Raw genomic sequence first — 23,682 nt, forward strand, 5'->3', positions numbered from 1 at the left:
ACTCCCGGCTGCCACTTTGTTGGCTCCGGGGGGCGGAGTACCTGCAGTGCACCGCGGTGGGCCCGGCACCCGGGGTCCTGTTGATGTAGTCCCTGACCGTTCTCACAAACTGGATCAGGGACTGGGTGGTCTCCGGGACTCCGTGGTCTGGCCACACCGTATAGTGAAAGTGGCGGATGAGTCTGTGCGCGTCCAGCTGTTCCTCCTGTAAGAGCAGAGCGGCTAATAAGAGGAACGGCCCGAGGCAAACCTTCAAATTTGACAACCGTGCCCATGCAGGGATTCCTATGAGCGAAACTACAGGAGAAGAAACCAGCAGAAAATAGGACTGACGGGTGTTCTTCATCTGCCCAAGCTGCGTTATTAAACGAAGTCAAACAAACCAACATACGCTGCATATCCGAAACTCCCGGATGGTCCACTCGGGCAGCACGGACTCCGAGAGCATCTGCAGGATGAGGTCCCCGTAGTAGAGGGAATCCTGGTCCGCTGGCCAATAATGGTCACACTTTACCTAGAGGAAGGCGGGCAGAAAAAAAAAGTGAGTCCGGAAACGCGCCTCCTCCATGAACCTGTACTTTCCCTCCTCGAAATGTCTTCCTGAGTTGGAATCCAGGGTGAGCTGCTGAGGCAGTCTGACCATCTTTTTTGCATTAACCTGCTCATGGCCAGGGCTGAAGCTGGGCTGCTGCTCCAAGTGAAGGAGAGACACCGTTCAAGGAGCAAACCGCCCCCTGCAAACCTTCGGATTCATTTTCCTTTCAGGTTCAGTGTTCTATGGCTTTTGTTGAGTTTTTATTGATTTCCTCAGCATTTCAATTCCACTAGCACATAAGCCATGTCTTACAATTTCGCGGTTTTGTTTGTTTTTCTGAAGAAAGATCCAGTTGCGAAGAGGAAGGCATTGTCTCCCTGGCCCTTTTCTGTTTATATTTTGATATCGTTGTCCCAACCTGGATCCAGTGCTATGTGCCATGTGATCTTTGAAAAGTCAGAACATTTAGCCAAGCTCACATTCACAGATGGAGACAGGCGAAAGAAGACTGTGGACATATAATTATTGAGCACAGTTACTGGGCACTTCATGTAATCTCTCTTTCTAATCCTCAAAGTAACCATACAAAGTAGAGGATTATAAATGCCAGTACAAGAGGTTTGCTTAGTTTGTCCAGATAACTACTTTACTTTGTTTCTGCAGACACAGCCTAAAATTCACTTCCCCTTCTTTCCTGAAAGTAGGGACAGCGCCAGTGACTCGGCCAGTTTATCTCTTCTCTCCATACAGCGGAGAATGGAGCAGACGAGAGGCCAGGTAATCCTTCTGTGTCATGGGCGCTTCTGATAATCCCAGTTGTCAAATGCAAACATCTTTGACTGAAACTTCAGACCCAGAATCAGAATTGGGCATCACCTGGGTTTACAACAGAGGCTTTTATAACCAAGTGGTTTTAATTCACTAACAGTGTTCTTACATGACCCCTACTTGGCTTTTATGGTCTTTAACTTCTTTTTATTCTTTTTTTTTTTTTTTTTTTTTTTTGCTGTACGTGGGCCTCTCACTGTTGCGGCCTCTCCCGTTGTGGAGCACAGGCTCCGGACGCGCAGGCTCAGCGGCCATGGCTCGCGGGCCCAGCCGCTCCGTGGCATGTGGGATCTTCCCGGACCGGGACACGAACCCGCGTCCCCTGCATCGGCAGGCGGACTCTCAACCATTGCGCCACCAGGGAAGCCCTGGTCTTTAACTTCTGATGGAGATGGGGAGTAGAATTACACCAGGTGGAGGAAAGCGAGGTTGGTATGTCAGGAAGACCGTTTACTCACTCGGCCCTTCTCCACACACTGGGTCACCATGACGATGTTGTGAACATTCTGTTCCCACGCCATTTTCCAGAAGTCATCCTTGGTGCCGGGAAGAGGTCCCTGAGTAGCGATGTATTCTCTCCTGAAGTTGTTGCCCTGCAATGAATTTACAATGTGGAGAGTCAGAAACAATGGGCCTCTTCACAACTCTAAACAAAGGGTTAGCTCTGCAGATTAGGTGAGATGTAAGTCTTTGCCACGGCCCTGACTTGAGAAAAAAGATACTAACACGTGTCAAGGCTTGGAAGCAGGAAGGACAAAGGCCGGAACACTGACCTATTGTTAAGAGCCAAGTTCTTTTTTTATTAGGTTGTGTTTATTCTTAAAGGCAGTGGAGGACTCAGGCAATAATTTAGAAAACACTTCACCCTCAATTATGAGTGTAAATATATATACCTGTGCGTGCGCGCACGTGCGCGCGTGCATGTGTGTATGTGTGTGTATGGACTGTCTGAGGAACTAACATTGATCAGGCTCTTTCCCTATTTAACATAGAAGAGTTTTAGTCATTTCAGGTACTTGACTTTGGGTTGTTGGTAAGAGATACCATGCAAGGGAAACTTAAGGGAAGAGAACCCACTGTTTATTGAGCATCCACCCTATAACGTGTTGTGGGTCAGGATTTTCACAGATCTTATTTAATTGTAACCACAACTCTATGAGCTAGGATATTTTCACCCACACATCCTGCACTCCAGCAGCATGGAATTACTTGCAGATCCCAGTAGAAGCTCTTTCTCTCCTTGCCTCTCCTCAGGGCCTCTACACTGTGTCACCTCTGCCACCCCCATCCCCGCTCTACCCACTGCCTCTCGTCTGGCGAATCCTTATTTATCCTCCAAGTCTCAGCATGGTGCCTGCTCTGCTGAGCCTTCCTTTATCTTTTTGCTGGAGGATGTTCTCCCAGAAGCTCCTGCAGCAACCTATAGCCTCTCGCTACTCAGAGAGTGGTCCTCAGACCAGTGGCACAGGGATCATCTGGGAGCCTGTTAGAAATACAGAATCCCAGGTCCCACCCCAGTCCTGCTGAATCAGAAGCTGAATTTTTTTTTTTTGGCCAAGACGCGTAGCATGTGGGATCTTAGTTCCCCAACCAGGGATCAAACCCGTGCCCCCTGCAGTGGAAGCACAGAGTCTTAACCACTGGACCACCAGGGAAGTCCCGTCAGAAGCTTCATTTTAACAAGACCTGCAGGTGATGTGGACATATGTTAATGTCGGAGAAGCACCATTCTAGCCTGTCAAGGGCATCGCCCACCTTGTCATTTCCTGATGCCACAACTCTGCTGAGAGTTCCCTGAGGGTTAGCATTCCATCTGAGCCTCTCCTTGTACACAGCTCAGAGTCTGACTTCCACTTTACTATATAGTGTTTATGGAGTGAATGGAGGATTATTTGAGGTAAATATTATCCTCACTTTTTTTGGAAAAGGAAATGGAGGCCCAAAGAATTGACATAACTTGCCCGAGGTCCTAGAGTCAGCAAGGGGCAGAGATGGGATTCAAACAGGGTCTGTCTGACCTTAAAGCTTTTTCCACTGTAGGTGCTGTAGGAAGCTGGCGAAATGCTAGCCAGAATCTGAGCCCAAAGGTTTGGCACAACCTTTGGGTTGTGTCTGTGGTTTTCAAAAATCCACATAACTTTGAATCAGCTTCCCTAGCTAGGCAGCCTTAGCCAAGGAGGTCTAGCTTCCTCAGGGAGCTCTAATCTTGACTAAGGGCTGCAGAGCGAAAATGACCTTTGAAAATGCCTCCTGGGCTCATTATAATCATATGTGACTAGAGCCATTTTGAAAACTGGGCCTTAGCAGTGATTGAATAGGACAGCCTGTGTTTTACGGCAATCAGACATATCTGTTTTTCTTTTTTTCTCTAAAACTGACATGTTTCCAGACCTTAGAACGGTGGGAACGTGTTGGAGGAGGGTTGTCTCCAGCATAGCCACCCGTCAAAGCTTCATCCCAGTTACTATGGCCCCGTGGTTGGTTCACTTACAGGGATGTAGCTGGCATTAATATAGTCAGAGCACGGGTCATCATCCACATTGGACAGCTTCACTCGAGAGGCATCATCTGTAAGGAAATTTATTGACAGAGATTTGTCAGCGAGTCATGGGGATTCTCCTACTGTTTACAGAACGCTTGGTATTTGATGTGCGTTAGCTCTGGCCCCCATGACAGCCCCACAGGGGAGGTATTCTCATCTCCATTGTGCAGATGAGGCTTAGACAGGATCACTAACTTGCCTCTGGTTGCACAGGTGACCCAGAAACACACAAGCAGACGAGCCAAATGCTCTCTGAAGCCCCCTCTGTGCTTTCCTTTGTAATACCATATCATTTGCCCGATGGAGTGGCCAGCTCCCTTTCGCTGCTAGAATGAATACAATCCAGAAAAACTACCTTCTATTGCTTCACCTAATTGGGTAAGGATAACATATAAATATATGTACATATATAAATAAACAAACAAACAAAAAATATATAAAATTGCTAAGTACAGACTTTAAGTAAACCCAGCTTGGCCCTTATTGTTAACCCTGTTACTGCTCTTAGGCCTCTATAAGGAGAAGCATTAGGACCACATGGTGAAATGTCAACAGCATAAGAGGCCTCGCAGAGCCAGAATCTCAGCTGGTTGTTATCTCCCTGGAGGGAAGTGCAATAACATACAGGTCATTTCTTTTTAAAGACTTTTCAGAGCCTCTGATCTCCCATATCCAGCTATACCATATTGCTTTGCCCCATTTTACTCGTGGAAAAGAGAAAAAATGGCTAGAGGAAGACAGTATTACAAATTTCAACACAAAACTTACAGGGCAATATATTGTTGTATCGATTTTTCCCTCTATTCTCTGGCAAGAGTGCAATGTCACATGATTGGTTTCGACCCACGTCTTTTAGGTCCTGTTAGGTCAAAAATAAGTTTGCAGGTGAAGAATGTGAGATAGAAAAGGGCAAATCAGACAGTCCCTGAGATACATAATACTATAACCATATGTTACACTAGCCGCATTTGTGGAATGTCTCCTATCCAACCTCTGTGCGTCAGCTCTGATCCCCACGAGAGCCCCACAGGAGGCAGTCTCATCTCCATCTTACAGATGAGGCTCAGACAGGATAATTCACTCGCCCCACGTCACACAGGTGGCAAGGCTGGGAACTGAATCCAAAGCCTGGGCACTTTTCACCAAACCACATTGTCTCCCAGGCAAGCAAAAGGCCAGCTTAAATAACTGACAGCAATCTGTATAAAACAAACGCATGAAAGCTGCTCAGCATCACTAATCATTAGAGAAATGCAAATCAAAACCACAATGAGGTATCACCTCACACCGGTCAGAATGGCCAGCATCAAAAAATCCACAAACGATAAATGCTGGAGAGGGTGTGGAGGAAAGGGAACCCTCTTCCACTGTTGGTGGGAATGTAAATTGATACAGCCACTATGGAGAACAGTATGGAGGTTCCTTAAAAAACTAAAAATAGAACTACCATATGACCCAGCAATCCCGCTACTGGGCATATACCCAGAGAAGACCGTCATTCAAAAAGACACATGCACCCTAATGTTCATTGCAGCACTATTTACAATAGCCAGGACATGAAAGCAACCTAAATGCCCATCAACAGATGAATGGATAAAGAAGATGTAGCACATATATACAATGGAATATTACTCAGCCATAAAAAGAAATGAAATTGAGTTATTTGTAGTGAGGTGGATGGACCTAGAGTCTGTCATACAGAGTGAAGTAAGTCAGAAAGAGAAAAACAAATACCTACGCTAACACGTATATATGGAATCTAAGAAAAAAAATGGTTCTGATGAACCTAGGGGCAGGACAGGAATAAAGACACAGACGTAGAGAATGGACGTGAGGACACGGGGAGGGGGAAAGGTAAGCTGGGACGAAGTGGGAGAGTGGCATGGACATATATACACTACCAAATGTAAAATAGATAGCTAGTGGGAAGCAGCCGCATAGCACAGGGAGATCAGCTCGGTGCTTTGTGACCACCTAGACGGGTGGGATAGGGAAGGTGGAAGGGAGGCACAAGAGGGAGGGGATATGGGGATATATGTACACGTATAGCTGATTCACTTTGTTATACAGCAGAAACTAACACACCATTGTAAAGCAATTATACTCCAATAAAGATGTTAAAAAAAAAAAACAACTGACAGCATTGGTTTGCATTTGAAGTTTGTCAATTCTTTCTTACCATCTGGTCTGGGTAGCGCTTTGTCTGCTGTACTATTCCAGAGGTCGAAATGGCCTCTGAGACTAGGAGGTATATTGTGCAGGGAATGGATTCAGGCACAAAAGAATGCTCAGCTGAGGCCTTAAGTGCCAACCTAACTCCTGAGCCCAATCAGCCTGTGATTCCACAGTGAAGGCTTGGAGGGAAATTCTGCTAAGGACCAGGGGTGCTAAAGCATCACTGCCTCTGAGTTGTACCTCGTATTCCTTGGATAGAAGGTAGTTGGAGTCGGCCTGCAGCTTCATGAAGTGTCCTTCAAACTGGTTTACTTTTATGGGGCTATAGTTAAAAATATAATAGAAGGAAAAGAAAATTACTGAAGAACAGGGAAAATGCCATACCCAGCCCCAGTTACATTTCAAAAGCAGATAATACAGTAACTAATGAGTTCTCTCTCTTACCAAGAAGTCTTCCGGTTACTGTGAAGAAAAGCCAAAAGGAGAAAGATCTCATTAGCAAATGTCATGTAATACAGTCAACTCATCTTTCAATAAATGAAGTGAAGGAAAACGTGCTCACCCTTTTTGGCCCAGGTTCAAGTGGACAGACAGTGGTCGATCCCGACGAATACTCAGGCGGGCAGAGGGCCTTTCTCGACCATGGCTGAAACCCAAGGGAGAGGACTTATATTCTGATTATGAAATAATTTAAACAGATTTCTCCATTTATGGTAAGGCTGTGCATGTTTGTGCAAATATGGATTTTTCAGTACGTGTACATTTTACACTCAGCCAACATCCCTTTGCGGGAGGGAAAAGTGAGGGAGAACATAAAGAAGAAATAGATTTTTCCCACTCGGAAACCATCCTGCAATAGCTGGAGATTTGTCTTCTGGTTTTTGGCTACAGGTCATAATCACTTCCCACACTCTCAGTAAAGCTTTCTATAAACACACACACACACAGAGTAAACCTTAGAGGCAAGACATGACTGGAAGAGAGAGGACATGCCAAAGAAAAGAAATTCCCTAAGAGAAGAGGGCATGGCACTGGGGCCACATGCTGTTTAGTTCTTTTTGGTCCCTTCTTAAGTTAGCATGGCAGATATGAGCCACAAAATGGATGTGTCAACCATACTTTTCAACATATTTCAGAAAAGTATTCGGGCATACAATTTGCAGACATCTCTGTCTTCGTGAGGTAACTGAACCACACACACGATTTTTTTTTCCTGTGCCAAAGGAGCTATTTCACATCCAAATGAGGCTACAGATGGCCCCTCAGTCATTTGGTGAGGGCAAGACTCAGCAGTGGTTATGTAGAGAAGCTGAAAAAAGTGAGTCATGGTTTTAGGGTTTGATTCTTGTTTTTCTGAACAAACAAAGGTGATTTAACCTGGAGAAATTAAATGATTTTTCCCTCCTTACTTTTCAGGCTAAAGAGCATTTTCAGTTGCATCTTTAAAATTGTGGACCCAATTGCCAAAGGGATCTTTGTACTCACCTGGCTTTCTGTCTGCAGATTAATAAGGCAACAACAGCTACCAGCATGCCAATTAAGAACAGACCAGCACTCACACCTTCAATAACTCCAAACAAAGGCTCTACAATAATCCAGAGGGCAACAACAAACCCAGGTGGGAAAATTAGTGTTAAAGAACCAGTAAGATAGCTATTGGAACCCTATCTCCCTAGGAACGTTATTACGGAAGGATTCAAACGATGGCCACACTAAGGCATTTACTATCGAAAGGCTAAGTGGTACGCAGCTGAACAGATGAGACGTTGGCTACTACCAAGTGACAGCAGGTTGGTCCTTATACTTTTGGAGTCAATGGTGTTCCGCTTATAAAGGAATTTGGGACTTCATCTATGCTTGTATGTAAAGCTTTGGGACACTTGAGATAAAGGCCAGCAGTTTGCCACCAAGGTAAAGATGCTATTTCACTTGTACGAAACGTGTTTTACAGCATCTGGGACATTGGCAAAGCCAGTGAATGGCTCAGAATTATTTTAATGAAATTCCATTTTTATTATCTGGTTCGATACTGGCACTGGGAGTTTATGAACAGGTAGCCCATTTTAAAAACAGTCTATTGAAATATAATTCACATGCCATACTATTCACCAATTTAAACTGCGCAATTCAATTATTTTACATTCAATTTTATAACATTTTCATCACCCCCCTAAAAGAATCCCCAATGCCCCTTAGCAGTCATTCTTCATTCCCTCTCCCTAGACCCTGGCAACCACTAATCTACTTTGTCTTCATAGATTTGCCTATTCTGGACAATAAATTGAGTAATAAGTATGTGCTTTGTTTGTGATTGGCTTCTTTCACTTAGCATGCTTTCAAGGTTCATCCATGTTGTGGCATGTATCAGTATTTCATTCCTTTTTATGCTGAATAATATTCCACTGTGTGGATATATCACATTTTGTTTATCCATTCAGCCATTGATGGACATTTGGGTTCTTTCTATTTTTTTGGTTATTATGAATAAAGCTGCTATGAATCTCCATATACAAGTTTTTATTTTAATTTCTCTTGGGTATACACTTAGGAGTGGAATTGCTGGGTCACAGGGTAACTCTAGGTTTAATATTTTGAGAAATTGCAAAACTGTTTTCCAAAGAAGTTACATCATTTTGTTGATACATTCTACAAGCAATGTATAAGGGTTCAGATTTCTCCATATCCTTACTAACACTTGTTATTGTCTTTTTGATGATAGCCATTCTAGTGGGTGTGAAGTAGTATTTTATTGTGGTTATGATTTGCATTTCCCTAATGTCTAATGATGTTGAGCATCTTTCCATGTGCTTATCGGACATTTATGTATTGTCTTTGGCGAAATGTCTATTCACATCCTTTACCCATTTTTAAATTGTGTTATTTGTCTTTTTATTATTGAGTTGTAAGTGTTCTGTATGTTCTGGATACTTGACCTTTATCAGATATATGATTTGCAAATAGTTTCTCCCATTCTGTGGGTTGTCTTTTCACTTTCTTTATGGTGTCCTTTGAAGCACAAGAGTTTTGAATTTTAATTAAGTCCCGTTTACCTAGTTTGTTGTTGTTGTTGCTTGTGCTTTTGGTATCATAGCTAAGAAACCATCTCCTAAGTCGAGGTCACAAAGATTTACTCCTATGTTTTCTTTTAAAAGTTTGATCATTTTAGCTCTTACATTTAGGTCTGTGGAGTAGTCCATTTCTGAAGTTGCATTTTAAGCCCTTGGATTTGTTTATTCAATGTGCTTTTCAAGACTTACCAAATCAACACAGTCATGTTCCTTTTACTGTGGTTAATATTCTTTTTTGGATATATGTTTACTATCTTCCTTTATTGGACTACATACAATTTTTGTTGTATAACAATAATTTAAAAAGGGAAGAATTGTGTTTACAAATCCCTTACTTAACATTAAATTATAAGCAAACACATCTAAATCCTCCTGTGTTCTGATCCCTTTTTGGTTTGAAAAGTGGGAAATTATCCCTATATTTGGCATAAATAGATGGGAGTGTTTGTGAGGCTGAGTCATCTTTTGTCATACAGCATGAGAGACTGTTTTAGCTATAAAGAAGAACTTCCTGAGACCAAGCATTGTGGAAGGCTGGGTACAGGGAAAGGCTGGGCAGATAATGGTATCAAAGAACAATGTGCTAAAAAATAAAGCCATTCTCAGCATGTTGGAAATATTCTGAATCTGAGCAGTGCAGAGGTTGAGAGGTCAGGCAGAAAGTACCAGAATTGCAGCTCTGCTATCTTGGGCAAGTTACATAAACTCTTGGTATCTCAAATCCTCACCTTTAAAATGGGGATGATAATAGGATCTACCTCAAAAGGTGGTAGTGAGGATCAGGTATATTCTAAGCACAATGCTTAAAACTGCTGCTCCACAGGATGAAAAGTAAAATTAGCTACTATTATTACTCAGGCTTTCCCTCTAACATAAATTTATGTAAAGCCAAGTTAACATTTTGTATCATGTAAAAGCAACGTATAATAAACAAAAGGAAAAAAGTCACCTGTAATCCCACTACTCTGAGATATTCATCATTAATACTTTGGTGTTTTTTCCTTCTAGTCTTTTTTTCCTATGCATTTCTATGTATACATTTCATATACACATTCCCACTAACGACTTGAAAGCCTTTTGTACCTACTTCTGTTTTGGCCTGTGCAAGCTCTTGATTTGAATGGTTTTTTAAAAAATTCATGTTTAATAGGAAAAAAATCAGGTATTTCTTTCTAACTTCTTTACACGATTAATCCCCTTTCAGTCCATTCTGCTACAGAAGTTGTGAAATTCCTCTAATCCACATCAATCCATGATCATATAAAGATTAAAATCCAAGCAAAAATAAATGTTCCCCTTACCACCATCAGCCAAGTCCCCAGATCTCCCCACTAGAGGCTCTTGTAGGTGACATGGTGTTTGGCAGACTATGTAAAGTCGATGGAAAGGTTAGCCTTACCTGACTCAGTGGTGATGGGCAAAGAGAAAAATGTGTCTGAATAGAGTGGCTTTGTGAATTCCTTCAGGTCCTCATCAAATAGCTGGGTAAAAGCCCGAATGCTGATTCTGAAAAGAAAACCAATTTATTTAAGTACAAATTAGTGACTCACCACAGTAGGGTCAAGGAGAAACAGGGTGGTCACCTGGTCAATATGTATGTAGGGTAGGGTATGAATTATGAAATCAGATAGCCCTGGGTTCGTGCATTCATGCATTCATTCATTTATTCATCAAATATTTATTGAGCCCCTACTGTGTGCCAGTACCTGTCCAGGAGCTGGATATACTGCAAAGAATAAGTCCCTATCACCTCGAGGTTTACATTCTTGAATGTAAAACTAAGCTTAGTAGGCTGAAGTCATAGGGCGATATGGGAACAAAAAATCACTTTCTAACATCTAGAGTATGAGCTGCCGCATAGGTAGTGAGCTTCCAGTCATTGAGGGTGTGTAAGCAGAGACTGGAGAACCAGCTCTCAGGGAATCTGTAGGACAGCAGCCCTGCACTAAGTTATAGATTGGCTTGGGTGACCTCTTCAGTCTGTTCTATCCTGAAGTTTCCTAGACTATAGGTTTACTGAGAGTATGAGGATCAGTTTATATGGGAAAACTTTTTCTAGGGTTAATTTAAATCTTAGGAAAAGTAATGGACGATTCTTTTTTCCTTAAAAAAAAAATCTAGATTTGCTCAACCCAAAAGTATCTGGGCACATCCTGTAATATGCTGAAGTAGTACCGACATTAGTACCAGCCAGGACAAATTGTTCTGACCTTTTGCCCTCTCCTTCTCACTCATGCCCAGGTTCAGGTATCATCTTCAAGCTGATACTGATCAATCACATCTATAATTTCCATCTCTAAAAGAAACCTTCCAAGTCAAAAGTTGTACTTCAGGAATAACAGACTGTTGATGGAGGTATTGTACAATGTCCCCAAAGGGTAACAAGCAGTCAACACACATTAAGTGGGAGGGGAGGAGTTGGTGTGTGTTGCTAATGTATTATACCTTTGGACATTGAAAGGAGTCTCTCCCATGAAAAGAGTTTCTTTTACGACCCTCAGAATGGGAGAAAATATTTGCAAACGAAGGAACTGTCAAAGGATTAATCTCCAAAATATACAAGCAGCTCATGCAGCTCAATATCAGAAAAACAAACAACCCAATCCAAAAATGGCAGAAGACCTAAACAGACACTTCTCCAGAGAAGATATACAGATTGCCAACAAACACATGAAAGGATGCTCGACATCTCTAATCATTAGGGAAATGCAAATCAAAACTTCAATGAGGTATCACCTCACACCAGTCTGAATGCCCATCATCAAAAAACCTACAAACAGTAAATGCTGGAGAGGGTGTGGAGAAAAGGGAACCCTTTTGCACTGTTGGTAGGAATGTAGATTGATACAGTCACTATGGAGAACAGTATGAAGGTTCCTTAAAAAACTAAGAATACAACTACCATACGACCCAGCAATCCACTACTGGGCATATACCCTGAGAAAACCATAAGTCAAAAAGAGACATGTACCACAACGTTCATTGCAGCACTATTTACAATGGCCAGGACGTGGAAGCAACCTAAATGCCCATCAACAGATGAATGGATAAAGAAGATGTGGCACATATGTACAATGGAATATTACTCAGCCATAAAAAGAATTGAAATTGAGTTATTTGTAGTGAGGTGGATGGACCTAGAGACTGTCCTACAAAGTGAAGTAAGTCAGAAAGAGAAAAAGAAATACTGTATGCTAACACATATATACGGAACCTAAAAAAAAAAAAAAGGTTCTGAAGAACCTAGGGGCAGGACAGGAATAAAGATGCAGACATAGAGAATGGACTTGAGAACATGGGGAGAGGGAAGAGTAAGCTGGGACGAAGTGAGAGAGTGGCATGGACATATATACACTACCAAATGTAAAATAGATAGCTAGTGGGAAGCAGCCGCATAGCACAGGGAGATCAGCTTGGTGCTTTGTGACCACCTAGAGGGGTGGGATAGGGAGGGTGGGAGGGAGACGCAAGAGGGAGGGGATATGGGGATATATGTATATGTATAGCTGATTCACTTCGTTATGCAGCAGAATCTAACACACCATCGTAAAGCAATTATACTCCAACAAAGATGTTAAAAAGTTTCTTTTATTTGTATAGTGATTTGTAAGTGTGAAGAACTTTTATAAATATGATTCTATTTGACCATCTCCAACCTCTCCAATATAAGAAGGTTATGATATTATTTCAGAGATTTGGAACCTGAAGCTTGGGGAGATTCCATTTCTCACTCAAGATCATAGAGAAAGCTGGTAAAAGAAAACCAAACTCAGTACTTTCTGACTCGTAGTCCAAATCTCTTTCTCTTATTTCCTCCTGGCTTAGTTTTGGTTTAACAGCAGTGACTTCTGTTGGAGGGGTGGCAAAAAGGGCCTGGGCTAGGAAGCATAGGGTTTGAGGTCTAGCTCTCACTGTCACTGATTAGGTGAATGGTTCCCAAAGTTCTTTATGCCTCAGTTTTCTCAACTGTGAAAATAAAAGCATTGGGTATAACAACCTTGACAGGTCCTGCTCTAGAATTCTGGGATTCATAAGTGCAAACGCAAAGTACAAAATGGATCCAGATGAATAAGGGCCTTTAGGAACCCTGGAAGGAGATAATGACTTACCGTAGGCTTGGCTTAAAACTAGCAGGTCCACAGGAACTCTGCCCTTAAACCCTTCCAGTAATGGACACCACAACCACATTTCCTAGCCCAGCAATTAGCACCTATTCAGAATCCTGTCCCATCCTATCTTCCTGCTTTTGTCTTCCCCACTACCCCTCTACACGACCCCCACTTTCAAATGGGAGTATTTGCTCTTCTCTAAACAATCTGTGTATTTCTGCCTCTGCACTGTGAATCTCCTCTTGCCTCTATCTCCATAGTTTCAAATTCTTCCCTACTTTTCAGCACCCAGCCAAAATGATACCTCCTTCAGGAAGCCTTCTGAAACTTCATAGCATTTATTTACCTATACCCCTCTTATGTCCTTCAACATTTCTGCCCATATTTTACAGACATGTCTTCTGTTTATGTATATAAGATTATTTTAATGAACTGATATCTGATAGTAAGTTTTTCAACTTTAAATGTGTCCAGAATCAGAATTCTATAGCACAAAGTTACAGATCATGTGGTTCAGTTTCCTTCATTTGAGGAAAATGAGGTCAAGAGAAGCTGAAACCTGATTGTGGTCACATTGCTATTCTATTTAGAATAGAAACAAAAACAGATCAGCACTTCCCCAACCACCAAACTGCTTCTCACCCATCATGATCCACCCATTCTCTTCCCATATGGAACAACGCTAATTATATACCCGGATAGTAGGAACCCAACAATGAACGGAAACACATTATACATTCGTTGACATAATAAACTTGCGTATCAGCTAAACCTAGCATTTCTCATTTCTTTTCAATCCTAATTTTTCTTTTTCCATGTTCCTTCCTGTCTACCTATTCTCTCTGAAGAAAAAGATGCCTGAGAGCATTGAGGGTCACCATGGTGATTATCGTCGTGAGACAGGCAGAATTCTGCCTGCACAGAGCCTGGGTTCAGCAGCTACCACACGGGGGGTCACTCAGCATGCGGTTCTCTGTGCTCGTATCAAGCATTATCTGCGTGGCATGCTGTTCACAGGAGTGAACGAAATGTGGAGAAATAGAGGAAAGCTGTGTCCTAGAAAACAAATTAGTACGGCAGGAGGTGATTAAGCTATAATAAGAATGTGTAACTCTTCACAGAGCATCTTGGCTCATTTCCTTGTTTGTTCATAAACACTTAATGGCGTCTCTTTTGTGCCCAGTACTTGCCATATTGTTTTGTGACCGATGTCATGTCTGTCTCCCCTATTGGACTGTGAGCTCTTGAAGCCTAGTGAAGAGGGTAGGCTATTAAACAAAGGGCTTAAAAACCACTGCTAACTGGAGGATTAGAGGGGTGTAGAGACTGGGTGCTGTGGAAATGTAGCTGAGGGCCCTACTGCCCAGCTGTGGGTTAACAGGGGTGGCGCGGGCTAGTTGCAGATTGAGCTGGCTTTTAAAGTGTATGAAGCAATTCACCAGTCAGACGGGAGAGTGGAGGGCATCCCAAATAGAGTGAAAAGGATGTGCAAAGGCTCAGGGGTCTAAGAGAGCCAGATTTAAGGGAACTCAGAGGAACAGGGCAAAGCAAAAGGGCAGAGTGTACTTGGGGCAAATGGTGGGAGACAAAGCTGGCGGGGCAGGCAGGAGGGAGGAGGCAGGGGCTTTGTGTGCCCTGCTCTGGAATCTTCACTTGCTCCTGGAAATGAATGGCAAACACTGAAAGACCTTAATCTAGAAGGGACATGGCTAGGTTTGATCTGTCATCTACATGACTCCCCAGGACAGTCCTGCGATGTTTTGCAGATGAGGTAAGTGAGAATTAGAGAACTGAAAGGCCATTTACAAGGTTACACAGCTGAAAAGTGGCAGTGCTGGAACTCCAATTGCAGGGCCTCTTCCTAGGACCTTGGCCGCTGTTATGAACAGGAAGGAGTGTGCTGGGAGACTGGGGGCCTGGTCCACACATGAACTCTCTCTAGCTTCTTGTTCTCTTTTTTTTTTTTTTTTTGCATTATGCGGGCCTCTCACTGTTGTGGCCTCTCCCATTGCGGAGCACAGGCTCCGGACGCGCAGGCTCAGCGGCCATGGCCCACGGGCCCAGCCGCTCCGCGGCATGTGGGATCTTCCCGGACCGGGGCACGAACCCGTGTCCCCTGCATCGGCAGGTGGACTCTCAACCACTGCGCCACCAGGGAAGCCCCTTGTTCTCTTTCTTAAACATAGTAATGAGTCATCTTCTCTCCTTCTCTTTCAAAAAGCAAACCAGAAAACAAACAAAAACAGCCTCAACTTTCCAACCCACAAAGAGAAAATAGCCCTTAGGAGACTTTTCCTCAAATTTCCTGGAGCCCAAGTGACCAAGGAGCTGAGGCATCTCTTGATTCTAATAGGAACTAAAGGATCCCGGCGTTCTGATCTCTTTTATATTTCTCCTTTGCTCTGTCTGAGATCTCATCTCCTTCAGGTAGGCTCCTATGGCCTTTTCCTCAAGCAAATATCACTAATAAGTTTGTGTGTGTTTACTTTGGAGGTGCCAACCTTGGCTGTGTGGCAGTAGCACTTTTGTGGTGAGTCCTGGGCAGAGGTAGCTATACAGAGTCCCTGCTCAAAGTGAGTCCTCTGTTTTAGGGAAACTGTTGGCCTGCCTTTGTGGATGCAAGGGAGGGGCTAAGAATGACATGATGCCGTGTCACTGTCTCCTTTTGGAGCTGGCAGAAAAGTTTCTGCTGAAATTCAGGGGTGATACTCAAAATATGCAAGAGTTAATAAGACCTGGACACTGCCAACCAGAATGGACACTGGCCCATAGAGAACCTGACTGACTGCCATACTGGCTGGATATCAGCTCTGCCAACACCCAACAGAGAAGGCACATCGTCTGCAGAAGTATTAATCTTGGATGCCTGTGGCCTTATACCCAAGATGGAAGCCTAGGTTCTCTATCTCTTGGGGATCCTGGTTTGGGGGGCTGTGTATACTTATACCTGCTTTCGGGGAGCATAGTGTAGATGAAGGGCACAGACAATTCCGACAGATGGAAGGGCCTGTTGGCTGTAGTAGTGCTCCCTGGGGCCAAACCAAAGAGCTGCTCCTTTTCATCTGCCATCTTACTGGGAGGAGAGGGTGCTTACACTCATTCAGGGGCCTTTCCCTTCAAGGGTTCTATCTGGACCAAAGAGCACTTTCGTCTTTTACGCCTTAGAAGGTAAATTCCAGTCCTCACTAAAAGTGGAAGATAAAACCTCATATGTCTTGAGTCTCCCTGAACTCAATCTTTCTATTTGGACATTTTCACAATTGTTAACATAGTAAGTAAATTGTCTGATTCATACTAGAGAAGTTTTAGGAGAAAGGACAATCTATTAAGAACCTTCAATTCTTCACATAACGAATTGGAGCTTTTGCACAATGCGAAAGCCTTCTTTACACATTACCTGTGAATGCAGGCAGGAACACAACTTTTATAAATTACCTAGTAAAATGTAGAGCACTCTTGTAACGCAGTTTATTAATCTACAGGAGCTCATGTGCATCAGAGGCCCAGAGAGCTGAGCGCCCAGTGATGGAGCACGTCCCTTCTAGCAAAATGACGGTAATACATCTAACCTGTAGGCCGTGCGTGGCTTCAGCGGTCCGTCACAAAATTTTTGCTGATTGGGATCACATTTTCCACCCAGGCTCTCCATCTCTGCACCAAGCTTAATGTTAAAACTCTTAGAGTTGCTGTCAGGACTTTCCGCACATTTGCTGGCAAAATAATCAGTCTGGTACACCCGAATGGAGGCATTGTGCCTGTATTCCAGGTAGGAGGGCAGAGGGTGCTGCTGTTCTGGCTTCAGCTCATCACTGCCTGGAGGGAGAAAACCCACAGTGAAGCACTGACTTTCTTGTGACTTCAGTCATTTCTAACCAGGTTTCTGAGGTTACCTCCTCACCCACTATCTGTAGTCATCCCTGGAGTGCAGAATCTGTGATCTCAAAGGATGCTATGAAATTCTCCCAATGAAATTAATTTAATTCACTTTTTCTAAAATAAGTAAAAATTAAAAATAAATAGTGTATATACAAAATTTTATATATGCATATTCATCTACACCGACACACACACGGACACACACACACACACACACACACAATCATTTTTCTAGGAAAGAAAATATGTGTGAACGAGAGGGTGGCTCATGCATCAAATGATAATGTGTCCCGTAACTCCAGAAAGTTGGACACTCCCCACTGTGAGAGTCAAGCCACTCAAAAAGGTCTCTACCTTGCCAATAACCATTGTAGCTGAGCGAATAAGGAGATCCCTATGACCTGGGAAATGGGGAAGAGATAAGAGGAATCAGGTCTGAGGCCAGAGCAGTCGCCTCATAGGCACGCTCCCCGTGCCGTGCCCAGTCTGATAATTGCTCTGTGTCCTGCTCTGTTATCTTGAGTACAGCTTAATCCTGGCTTAAATTTGGTCCCTCATGCAGAACACTTCCCAGAACTCTTCCCCTGTCCACCCAGCCTGCTGTGTGTTTTGGCACTGCAAACTCGTTTTGATGTTGGCTGGAGGAAAGCATAATTAGGAAGGAAAATATTATAGAGATTGGATACCATTTACAGTGAACTTTAAGGAGTGGTACTGTGGGGCTTCTTTGTGTCCTGGACTCAATCTCAATTTATTAAACTTTTATTGTTTAATAAAATTTGCTCAAAAATGAATGGATCTTAGAAATATTATCCTGTTGGCAGTAATTAAAAGGAAGGTTGCCTTTAGGAAGAGTATATATGCTCTAAATGACACTTATGTGAGATGGCTTGTTATCTTAGACCACCAGGGGGAGCACAGCCCATCTCCATGGACATCAATAATTGAAACCCACGTGGCTGGAACACACGAGGCTGAATTCTGGGGTATTACTTTTTTTCAGCTACTGCCTTATATTCAGGTAGGAAAACACTGTCTTCAGGGCAGCCTACTTAAATTTAAAGTCTCTCTACAGTTCACCTATTTATCTCCAATTAGGATGTGTGAGGAAACTTGGAATGCAGCACTGACCCTTGAAATTATTGAATTAATTATGCATAACCAGCTCTAGTACAATTAAATAAAATGTAAAAATACACAGTGAGAACGAAATACTGTTTAGCTCCAACATTTGTCATGGCAGGTTTAAAGCCTCCCACTGCCCACAAATGGGTTAAAATAGTCAAAATAGTCTGGGATGCTTAAGAAACTCCAGTGCAGCACCTTAAACAATTTTGAAAAATATAAGACATGTAGAATATATTAATGTCATTCCAGACACAGACATCTGTTTTGGAGAAATAACACACAAGACCTCAGTGGCAAATACACATATGGACATGTGTGTCCCCAGATACAGCACTCCTGTAGATGATTTGATAAATGCTGATGTAATAAGCTCTAAAGATCATACCGGGTGGCTGTATGGAATGTTATTATAAGAATTACCTAGTATTTGCCTGATCCATAAGAATTGGGTAACACTGAATAATTTAGTGGACTAGATAATGAAACATATTATTGAAAATTCAGTAGAGAAAGGAGGAATGCTCTTCATGATGATTTTTTCCCCTCTTTTAAGCTTTTGAATATTTTTGTGAATTGGTGGGTGGTTTGGGAGTGTATGATTGGTGCAGGTATTGAGACAGGAAGGGGGGAAGGCAGATGAAGCATATAGCTGCTTAATGGCAGAACAAGGGAGCCGAACGGGACTGAATAAGTAGCAAAGAAGACTGAATGAGTCAGTACATGCCATGCACTTCCAACAGTGCCTGGCACATAGTACGGGCTCAAGAAATGATGGTTACTGTTATTACTGATGTAGTTGCTATTAATGTTACTCACCCATTTAATAATTAAACCCAGCAGATAATAGGCTTTATTGCGGAAAGAACCTTTGAGCAGTTTTCTGTTACATCTCCCTGCATCCAGCAGAGAGAAAGTGAAATGACATAAAAATTCAGTTTTCTTCTTTTAAAAACTTGTCACAAAAGGAGCTCCCACAGTGACTTTTGGGAAAGTAATCCTGTGTCTTACAGCAGAGTTAATTCGTGATCACTTACCGTCAGCCTCTCTCACCACCACTGTGAAGTATTTCACAGCTCCATTGGTGTCGCTGAACCAGCTGCAGTTGAAAGTAAAGTTGATGGAAGATTTGCTAATTAGCACATCCTTTTTATTCACCCGAATATGTGGAGGTGGAGGAGGAGGGCCTGGAAGAAGAGTGGGGAGGGGACCAAGAAGGGTCACAACTATGCTTTTACGTATAAACTATCAGTGAAATGAAGATCTCTACTCACCTACATCAGACTGTGTGTGTGTGTGTGTGTGTGTGTGTGTGTGTGTGTGTGTAATGCTTGGAATCAAGAAAACCTCCTCCTCTCCTGAAGGGAAGCAGGCAGAGGAAGTGATTTGCCAGTAGCACATTAAACATAATGAAAGAGGCAGCTCCTCAGCAGGATTTCCTGGAGTTGTAGCATCAAACTGCTTAAAAGCTCCATTATGGCTCTAACTGTGTCAGGCAAAGAGATGTATTTAAATACTAACTCATTCAGGTTCTTTAAGATCATTTAACTTGTTTGCTGCCAGGATGCGTTACACAGAGAAATGTTTCTACTTCCCAGAGCCTTTCAGATCCTCTTCAAGTGACAACAAGACACACTAATGTGGGTGAGCCGTATGCACGTGAACAGGGGTGGTGGATACCACAGAGCAAGGCACACGCCCTGGGTGCGCCTCCAGGGACACTTACGGTCTATCATGGTGATGGTGCTGTCTTCGACCACCTCACTGCTCATGCCGGCTGACTGCACCTTGATGGACACCAGGTATCTCTTATGGGGCACTAGCATCATGATGTTAACCAGAGATTTTTCTTTCTCCAACTTTCTGGAGAACTCAACTTCTTGAGTGTCCATTTTCCGGCACTCAATGCTGTACCCATCAAAGTCAGAATCGGGAGGGATCCAAGAACAGGCGATGGCCGTGGAGTTCTGAGGACGGCAATGCAGATTCTGTATCTTGTCTGGCTCTAAAGGAGACAGGAAGAGACACTTTTCACAACTCTGTGAGACATCCTTTTAGCTCCTTTGGCTCCAAGTAGCTCAGAGACCTAAATAAATAATTCTCAATCTTCGTGTGAATTGTCTTTCATAGATGTCCAAGGGGATTTCTGCCTATGAGACTCCGCTTTGAGAAACACTAAACATTAAAATTCTGTCCCTTTAGAAAAATCACCGGGTGCCATTGTGACTGGAAACGCGTGGGCACTGAAATCAAGTGGCAGAAGTCAGATAGAAGGTGGGACAGAGTAGCCGAGAGGTGCAGCTTGATCTGCCTGAATTTAAATTCTGTTTGCCAGCGACTCACTCGTGGGCAAGTGATTTAACACATCTGTGCCCTATCTGTAAAGTGGGGAAATTAAGAATACCTACTTCCTATGGTTACTGTAACGACTCAATGAGCTGAAACATGCACAGCCACCCAGCACAGTGGCTGGCGCGCTAACTGCTCAATAAATGTTAGTTCTTAAAATGAGGAAAGAAATGGCATTGCTGACGTTTTTACCCTCTGCATCTGGCTTCTGTCCCTGTCTTCCATTTTTTGCCTGCCCCTCCCTGCTCACACGCCATGCCCCAGGGACTGAACTGCTGTGATTCCCCACAGATGCCAGACTCTTCCATCCCCCTGTGCTTATGGTCGTTCACTTTCTTCTGCCTGACAGAGTGCCTGACTCAGTAGGGACTTGAATGGCAGCTGATTTTATTTGTTCCTGTGAGTGACACAACCATGAGTCTGAAAGAAAAGCAGTCACGTGACCGTGCAAGTTAACAACCAAACCATGTAGGTTACCCCGTTATATATGCTCTTCTGGGAACTATGTGTAGACCTACTTGGCCCTCCCAGCGGCAGCACCTGTTGCTCTGGTTTGGAGCACGACCCCCCTTCCCCTGACACGTGCTTTGTTACAGGAGTCACTGTCCTCACCAAACACTCGGCATCTGCGTGCTCCTGAGCGAATTCCTGTTTCATATCAAGGTCTATAAATGTAAGCTAAGTCACAGCAGGTTAGATGAGGATGATTTAGGGAAAAAAAATCAAGCCGAGGATTTTTCAGGATAGAGGAAGAATTGGCCTTTGAGGCAGACAATAATTGTGTCTTTTCAAACATTAATTGCGTGTTAATCTTTTGAGCTCCCTTCAAACCAAGTCACAGCTGAGACCCAAAGACACCTCCTTTTTCAGCTTTGGAGAAATTCTTTGAAAACATCCTGCCTAATCCATAATTCTGATAATTTACACAAAGTATAATATGGAAATTTGCTTTGATCTCTTCCCTCAGTTCCTTCTCTCTCCTCCTTTTCACCTCTAAATCCTGCCTGTTTTCCGAGACTCAGGTTACATTTCCATTCACTAAGAAACAAGTACCTACTGTGTACGATGTGCCCTTCTAGAGACTGTGAACAGTACAGAAGTGAACAAGATATTAGCTGTAACCTCTAGGAAGGGAGATGAGTCCAAACCAGTCATAATACAAGGTAGAAAAGAGAATGTACCAGAAGAAATGGGGAAGAGGATGCTGTGTGAAGTGACAGACAACTTTCTGCTTCCGGCGTTAGCGGTGGGCAGGAGTTAGCAAAGCCTTTCTGGCAGAGATGACACCTCGCCTAGATACTGGGAGAGGGGCATTTTAGGCAGAGAAAACCATGAACCTGGGCACCAAGGGTGGTGCTGGGAGGAGTGGGAAGGTGGCTGGTGGAGCAGTGCAAGCTGTTCGGCATGGCTGGAGTGTGTTTGTGAGAAATGGGGCACTGGAATGATTTTACATGAGAATTCTCAACTTCTGTTTTGTTTAATCCTCTGGTCTTCTGTTACCCACAGCCAAACGCAATCTGAACTAATGCAACCCTCAAAGTTCATTCCGCCATTCCCCGTAAAACTCAGCATCGAGCCCCTCTTGGTGCTGGCTGCTTTCCTCTTGGGCACGCCCCATTTGGTAAATGCTTCTCTTAAATTCTAGCATCCAGGACCGAATACAATATTCCAGATGCGATCTGACCAGCCCAACCTCAACTGAGCTCTCAGATTCTAACACCTGTGATTCAATTACACAGCCCACAATATGCCACTGCAAACCCCTCTTGATCTGGCTATAAACTAAAACTCTTCGTTCTTTTTCACATATTTCTCTTGACACACACCTATCTGATCCCAAACTGCTCTTTGGATACAATATCCAAAGAGTTATAATTTTTGTAGCATGAATGTTTGTTGAATTAACAAAACAGCTACTGGCTTAAATTTCTAATTTTCAACTTCGTATTTTATCAATAGCCAATAACTATTTGATCTGATCTCAGAAACTACATTTACTGGGTATTATTGAAAAATAAATATTTGGATTGAGGTTCCTATACCAAAAACTTCTGTTTCTTTGAGGTCTGTGGTATTTATCTCAAAATGCCTTGTGTGTGGGCTCCCCTGGTGGCGCAGTGGTTGAGAGTCCACCTGCCGATGTGGGGGATGCGGGTTCGTGCCCCCGGGGGGGTCCCACATGCCGTGGAGCGGCTGGGCCCGTGAGCCATGGCCACTGAGCTTGTGCGTCCGGAGCCTGTGCTCCGCAACGGGAGAGGCCACAACAGTGAGAGGCCCGCGTACCGCAAAAAAAAAAAAAAAAAAAAAAAAAAAAAAAAACCCTTGGGGAAGAAACTGATATGTACTTTATTGTTGAAGTATTTTCATCTTTAGAATTTACAGCAATATGTCCTAACCAGTCCCTCTGTTTCTAGTTTGCCCCTTTCGATCTGTTCTCTGTTCCACCCCCATAGTGACTTTCTAAAATGCAAATTTGATTATATCTCGGCTGAAAATCCTTCAGTGGCTCCAATGGACTGAGGTTCAAAATCATCACCGTGGCTCACAAGACATTTTATGACCTGATTCTCCTAATCCTTACCTATTATCCTCTGGCCAACTAAACTCCTTTCTATTCCTGCCTCCTGCCTGGTTTTGGAATCTTTTATTCTCTCTACCTGGAACATTCTTTACTTCTTTCTTCATCTCCACCCGGTGAGTCTTACTCTTTCCTTGTTTTTTTTTTTTTTTTGCAGTACGCGGGCCTCTCACTGTCGTGGCCTCTCCCGTTGCAGAGCACAGGCTCCGGACGCACAGGCCCAGTGGCCATGGCTCACGGGCCCAGCCACTCCGCGGCATGTGGGATCTTCCCGGACCGGGGCACGAACCCGTTTCCCCTGCATCGGCAGGCGGACTCTCAACCACTGTGCCACCAAGGAAGCCCTTTCCTTGGGTTTTGATTTGGATGTTTCTTCTTCTAGGAAGCTCCCTTTTATTGGGTCAGATGCCTTTACCCTGTGTTTCTCTAGTGCCAAATACTTCCTTCATCACACCCAAAATGTCTTGTTAATGATAGTACTTCCCACTCGACTGTAA

The 23,682-nt window shown here is 43.4% G+C and overlaps 1 protein-coding gene across 3 annotated transcripts in view; it reads right to left on the reverse strand.

The window, feature by feature from the left end:
* The window catches only part of PTPRB (protein tyrosine phosphatase receptor type B), a 116,127-nt gene that overhangs the window by 17,586 nt on the left and 74,859 nt on the right, over positions 1-23,682 (reverse strand). For 2 of the 3 annotated variants that reach the window (XM_029205019.1, XM_029205018.1), the window contains 13 exons: positions 19,985-20,263; positions 19,296-19,445; positions 16,827-17,070; positions 10,548-10,654; positions 7,566-7,665; positions 6,643-6,726; positions 6,525-6,542; positions 6,321-6,402; positions 4,674-4,764; positions 3,855-3,931; positions 1,822-1,956; positions 392-514; positions 42-205 (listed from right to left, as the gene is read on the reverse strand). In XM_029205019.1, coding sequence (XP_029060852.1) covers positions 42-205; positions 392-514; positions 1,822-1,956; positions 3,855-3,931; positions 4,674-4,764; positions 6,321-6,402; positions 6,525-6,542; positions 6,643-6,726; positions 7,566-7,665; positions 10,548-10,654; positions 16,827-17,070; positions 19,296-19,445; positions 19,985-20,263 — 1,654 coding nt within the window. Of the gene's footprint in view, positions 1-41; positions 206-391; positions 515-1,821; positions 1,957-3,854; positions 3,932-4,673; positions 4,765-6,320; positions 6,403-6,524; positions 6,543-6,642; positions 6,727-7,565; positions 7,666-10,547; positions 10,655-16,826; positions 17,071-19,295; positions 19,446-19,984; positions 20,264-23,682 lie in introns of those variants that run through there. The other variant, XR_003791074.1, reaches the window with a different exon arrangement.

This window comes from Monodon monoceros, unplaced genomic scaffold (genome assembly GCF_005190385.1).
Source record: "Monodon monoceros isolate NGI ecotype Baffin Bay Population unplaced genomic scaffold, NGI_Narwhal_1 Super_Scaffold_6, whole genome shotgun sequence".
Classification (NCBI taxonomy): Eukaryota; Metazoa; Chordata; class Mammalia; order Artiodactyla; family Monodontidae; genus Monodon; species Monodon monoceros.